General features: G+C 44.2%; 1 protein-coding gene across 2 annotated transcripts in view; it reads right to left on the reverse strand.

The window, feature by feature from the left end:
* Positions 1-4,255, reverse strand: part of LOC106964603 (GTPase IMAP family member 8) — a 14,258-nt gene extending 10,003 nt beyond the window's left edge. For both annotated transcript variants that reach the window (XR_001428462.1, XM_015060226.1), the window contains exons 1-3: positions 4,153-4,255; positions 3,169-3,830; positions 1,254-1,809 (exon numbers count right to left, since the gene is read on the reverse strand). Coding sequence is in view for 1 of the 2 variants with exons in the window: in XM_015060226.1 (XP_014915712.1) it covers positions 1,254-1,809; positions 3,169-3,199 (587 nt within the window). In the remaining variant the exon portion in view is untranslated. The remainder of the gene's footprint in view (positions 1-1,253; positions 1,810-3,168; positions 3,831-4,152) is intronic.
* Between the last annotated feature and the right edge of the window lie 1,969 nt (positions 4,256-6,224).

Here is a 6,224-nt window from a genome sequence, read left to right on the forward strand (position 1 = left end):
TTGTACCAACCATACCGTACATAAACTTTACAGGGAAAACAGAGCCAGAGATGTAAATGCCGTACATCAGTGGTCCCCAAACTACGGCCCGCGGGCCGGATCCAGCCCGCCTCCACATTTTGTCCGGTCCCCTGAACAATACCAGAGAGCATTTAGATTTTTTTTCATATACCGTATTTTCCGGACTATAAGCTGCTACGTTTCTCCTAAGCTTTGAACCTTGCGGCTCATAGCCCGGTGCAGCTTATATGTGGATTTTTCTTCAACCACCAGGGGGCTCTTTAGCAGGAAGTGAATCATTGGAAGTCAAAATTGGAAATAAAAAAAGAAAGTGCCCATTAAAACGGAATTAGGTTTTAATAGGGAATTGAAATTTGAGAATGTTGTTGATCAGTTAAATAGCATTGAGGGGGAAAAAGAAGATTTTTAGTTTTTTTTTTAAATAATACTGGGATCATTATGAGAATTTGAGGTATAGATATTAGGATCCAGTATATGGCAGTAGTGCAACAATAATGGATGCAAGCTGCCGTTGAGATCTAAAGCAGAAGAAGAAGAAGACGCCTATTTTCATTTAGCACATGCCAGTAGCAGACACAAAGGATCAGCACTTTTACTGTTACAGTTAGAAACTACTGTAATCAGTTCAGTAATCAGTTTTCTTTGTCAACCGTAATAAATGATATTCAATTGACCTGTTGTGACTCAAAGTTTGGGTGTCCGCCCCCCTCTGCTGCATCGTTGTGGAAAACCTGGAGTGGCAGAGATATCTGCGGCTTATTTTTTGTAAAAAAAAATTTTTTACAAAAATTTTATGTTTACCGTTTAAAAAACAAAAACAAAAAAAAAACAACTTTGGGGTTGCGACTTATAGTCCGGTGCGGCTTATACTCCGGAAAATATGGTATTTATTTCATAAATAGTGTTATTTCCTGGATTTTTTCTGCAAAGAACCCATAGAGGGTTATTTGATTGTGCTGTATGGAAAACAATACATTTTTGCATTTAGGCACTCCTGCAGACGTCACACTTTTTCTGTTACAAACTGACTCCGGCCCGCCAGCAGAGAAGGGAAAACTTATGTGGCCCTCACAGGAAAAAGTTTGTGGACCCCTGGTCTACAACGTTCTGGTACGCTGGACTTGTTGGGGCTTCCTTAAGGCCAGATTTGTGGAATGACGACGCTCGTACTGCAGACCTCTGTTCTAAACTAAACATTCACTGATCTCTTCCGACTCCAATTATTGTCCTACCTGCTTCCACATCTCTCCACCAGCCACTGCAGGGCCTCTCCAGTGTTGGATATGTGCTCCTCGATGAACACGCCTTTGGGCAGCTTGTCCACTCCGGTGAAGAGGACCATGCAGTACCTCCAGGTCCCTCCGCCCAGAGCCCCCAGCTGGTCCTCTGCGGCCTTCCGCTCCCTGTCACCAAACGGCTGGCTGATGGACACCACCAGCAGGATGGCGTGCGGTCCGGGAGGGCAGAGGATGGCGCCCATGCAGGGGCCCTCGCTGTCCAGGCTCGGCGGGGGGCGAGCCGGGCTGTCCGACTCGGCGCCAGCGTTTTCGTCCGTGTCGCGCTCTTCGTCGTCCTCGGGGTCGGCCGGGATGGCCCAGGACGGGGTGTCGACCACCGTGACCCGTCGGCCGTAGATCTCCATCTGGCCCACGTTGCTGTGGGTCGTCTCCGTCCCGGCGTCGAACATCTCGTCTCCGAGGATGGTGTTAGCGGAGGAGGTCTTGCCCGATCGGGGCCCACCGAGGATCAGCAGCCGCCGCTCAGGGGGGTGGCGGCCCCGGTGGTCTCCTATTGACATAAAGAAAAAAAATGAGATTTATTGATTTTGATTAAATCACTGCTGCCTCAGTTATTGGTACCCACAACAATCGCTTCAAAATATCTATTTTTTTCTCAGGAAAATTAAAATGTCCTGTTTTTATCTGTAATTATGTCATATTTTTATGACATCATTGGTATGCACAAAAAATAAATGTAGGATGTAAATTAAATAAACTCCAAATGTTAGGTAATATTTGTTGGTCCTACTATTAAACATGCAACAGTATAACGAACCTCCGACCGGTTTGAAAGGAATGATTGGCTGATACCCATCATTCTCAATAACGAGAAAAGTAAATCAGAAAACAGGCATCCAAAAGAAATTGCAATACTGGTCCGGAAAAACTGGAGAAAAATGAAATACAGGAAGGAAAAGGCTAAAGGTAACATATTTGTTGGTGATGTGGACAAGATAAGTGACGATGTAATGTTTTTTTATTTTATTTTGTTAGCAAAATTATTTGTCCCGCTCGCTAGTCTCGGATAATTGTTAGAATTTGTTTGTCATAAACGTAGCTTTATGACGCTTTGTGGCACTAAATGAACGTTCAGACCTGCTGATTCAGATCCTGTTGATACACTAGGGTCCTCCGAACAATATCTCGCTTAGGGCCCCCAAAAAGCTAGAAACAGCCCTGTTTTTCTCCAATAGGTCCTAAGAGAGTGTGAAATCGGAAAATGCAAATTTTGTGAGCGACGGAAAACAATTCATCATCAAATCTTTCAGCAGCAGAAAGATCCAAATTACCAAAGAAATGGTTGAACTGCACAGCACCACCTCAGCCCCCAGACAACACAACACAGGACTAACGTAGGAAGGTAGAAACCTTTGAGTCAACCTTCACAGAGGAAGACTACAAGCCATCCTCCAGCCAGAGAAGGTTGCATGAAGAATGAATAGCAGGGGAGAATGTGGCTGACACCTGTGGCAGAGCAGCAGCAGTGGGCTGATTATCATATGTCCTGAGTGAAGAGTTATAAGTCAAGGAGAAATTTTGATGAAATGGCATCAGAGCTGAATGTGGATGCTCAGCAGCTGGCAGGAGAAGCGACGGACGCCCCGAGAGGATGAGGAGATGAGGAGCCGCGGGGGAGAACTTCATTGATTTCCTCCCGTAGAGGACTGCTGATGAGACTTTCTGCGCGTGTAGCTAATTCCAAGCGGCGCAACAGTTTCCCTATTTAGAGGAAACTGGGAAAGAAACAGAGCTGAGAGTTTTCCCAGGGACGGTGTGGTCAAATGAAGGTTGATGATGCAGAACCTGTTCCAGCAGAGAGAGAGAGAGACAGAGAGAGGAGAAGAAGAAGAAAAAAAAAAACACTTACCGGTGTCAGAGGCAGAGGACACAGCAGCCATCTTGGGCGTTGAACCTCTGGCTTCCTCCTCCTCGGGCCCCCTCCTACGTCTCCTTCTTGCTTCCACGGTGGATTCCTTTCCTCTGGCTTCTTCAGAAAGCGAAGTAGTGTACGCAGGCCTGCTTCTCGGCGTCTGCTTTCACTTTAAGTCTCATTCTACTGCAGTGTTACTCACTTCATCCTCAGTTTCTTGACTCCCACTCGTCCCTCATGCCTCTCAGCCCTCTTCTGAATCTCCCACAGCTTCCTCCTCACCTTAACCCCTGTTCAATGTACCACTTTGTCCTTGTCCACCAACGCTTTCTCCTTTGTCTTCTTTCTTCTTTTTTATCTCTCCAAGCTGACGGGAAACATTGTGCAATTCAGGAAACTGGATACCAAATCCACCCCTGCAGCTCCAGAAAGATGTCTCGTCATTTCTTTCTCTCTTTTTTTGAGGCAAAGAGGGGGAAATGTTCCTCCCACTCACTCCAGCAGCAGCAGCAGCAGCAGAATGGACCTGTATGCAGACTGCAGTTAGGAGGACTGATGGAAGGAAGGATAGACGGAGAGAGAGGGAGGGTCAGAAATAAGAGTAAGAGAGGGAGAGAGGGAGGACTCTTCTGTTTACAGCTGGCTGCTGTCCCCAGGTGCTGCATAACATACAAACACAATTAATTATATAACCCCTGCAGACAGAAATAACACAAGGCAGAAAGAGGCACTCATATATATAAATATTAACACAAGACAGGATCTTATGTAACATCTGAAAGCTCCTATAAATAGCAGATAGTAAGGAGACATAACATTAATATTTTCTGAAACGAAAACACGGAAATTAGCATCGATATGCGCCAATTAAGACACGGCAAAACCACAAACAGTAAATGACCAAACATAGCATATTCTGTGTGCACTTCTTAAAACATAATAACACCGTTGAGGCATTTTTATAAGCATTCGTTGCCATACTTTTACGTGTTTTAGCTGCATTAGCGCTTGGCCGTTGCTAGGGAGTTCGTTTTGCCCAAGACATCTCGGTATGCCGTACAGCGTCTCCAAGAGTCGCGACGCGACCTCGCCACCAACGGTACGTCGGCGCGTCTTCCATGTTGTGAGTGGCATCTTCTCAAGCTATCCTTGGACACAGGCTTTTCTGGGGAAAAAAGGCTAAAGTTTAAAAGTTCTGATACTCGTAATCAGTCGTTTGCGAGATTAGGAACAATAAAATGAAACAATATTTCCGAATTTATGTAAGAAAGTAAAATAAATACAAAACCTTAACTAAATGGAGTTGTTGCAATATCAAATTTCACTTTGGGTTAGTTAAAAGTATTGTTCAATTGCTGAGTTTTAATTATTTCCTTTTTCACATTTTATTTCGAGTTTTTTTCCAAATGAATTTTATCTAAACTTTAAATTAGTGTAATTTTTATAATATATTGTCATATCTATATATTACATTGACGTACAGCTCAAGTGACCTCTACTGTTTTGTCTTTATGGACACAAGTGTCGTAATGAGGCCTCTACAAACTTCACATGCCGTTTATTTTTTGTTTTTTTAATCCACATTATGCACATCCATCCCCTTTCTTTACACCCTTGTCCTTTACTGGGGAGGATTGCTGGTGCCCATCTCCAGTTAACGTTTTGGGCAAGAGGCGGGGTTCACCCTGGACAGGTCGCCAGTCTGTCTCAGCATTTTACACATCATATATTGAATTGTATACATTATTTCTTGTGAGATCAGTTCTGGATTATGGATGCTGTGTGTATATCATTCAGCATCAGTCTATATTTGCCACTTATGAAATTATTTCCAATTGTGTGTGGCGACACTAGATGAAACTCAGATTTTATGGAATTTTAGTTTTAGTAAATTCCTCACCACCACCACCCTGGGAATTTCAGCCAGATATTACCTTTTGTTTAAGGCACACAGGTTCGGTTATGTGAATACTGAAACAGTTAAGTTTACAAAAACCATTTATCAAATTCTTCTTAAAATGTTCTTTAAGAATAACACAGGAAAACAAAGAAAAACAAATGAACTGGAGTAGCTGAAGTTACTGGCCGTAGGGGGCGCTATGGTACGGAGCCCTCCAGGGGACATGGGATTTTTTTTTTTTTTCCTTTTGCGTTTCCTCGCAATAATCTACTGATCAGTTCATGCGGCATAATTGAATACTGTAAGCCTTTCTTACGGTGGCCGCCGAACTTTCTGCTTTAATACAAACTTATGTAAGGTTTTTCCATGGAATATTTCTGAGTCATTATCGCGGGATAATGTGTTCGTCTGAATGGTTTAAAGGGCTGCGTTCAGTGCCGTTCCATCCGCGCCTGAACAGACAAACATGCAGTAAATAAATCGATTTTTAATCAGTTTTTTGGCACCAAAGAGTTAATACGTTTTATTATAAAACACAGTAAACTAATGGTGGTCATGTGGGGAAAAGGAGGGGAGACCATATAGGTTTGCCCATGTAGGACCAGAGCCCACATGGGCCCCTACATGGTGGTGGCCCACATGGGTTTGTCCATTTAGGGCCCGTGTAGGGCCCATGTGGGCTGTGGTCCTACATGGGCAAACCCATGTGGGGCCATCGTGGAACCCGCGGACAAACCCATATATCAGCCCTCCTTTCCCCCACATGGGTCCCACCTAGGCATGCTGGCCGCACTGGGTTAACTCGGGGAATCTCATCTGTCCGTGTATCAATCATTTCCAAACCTTTTTGTTCTGTCGCAATTATAGATTTATTTAATTTTGATTAAATGCTCCAAACTTTGCGAGGACTGACCACCCCGTTCACCCGCTTCCTCTTACACACAGAGCCAGCGGCAGCCAGTCACCTTCCCATTCATACTTCATGACAGTCACGCCCACATCGACACACCCACCACCTGGTGTCAAAGCCGCTGCTCCTGTCGTATCAATAATTACTTATTTCATTCATGTGGCTCTTAGAGAGCCTCAGCGAAAACTTGTTTATTATTAACTCTTTGGTGCCAATGTCCCCTGGAGGGCTCCGTACTATGGG

The sequence above is a fragment of the Poecilia latipinna genome, unplaced genomic scaffold (assembly GCF_001443285.1).
Source record: "Poecilia latipinna isolate Pla-1442-1.1 unplaced genomic scaffold, P_latipinna-1.0 Scaffold1694, whole genome shotgun sequence".
Lineage (NCBI taxonomy): Eukaryota > Metazoa > Chordata > Actinopteri > Cyprinodontiformes > Poeciliidae > Poecilia > Poecilia latipinna.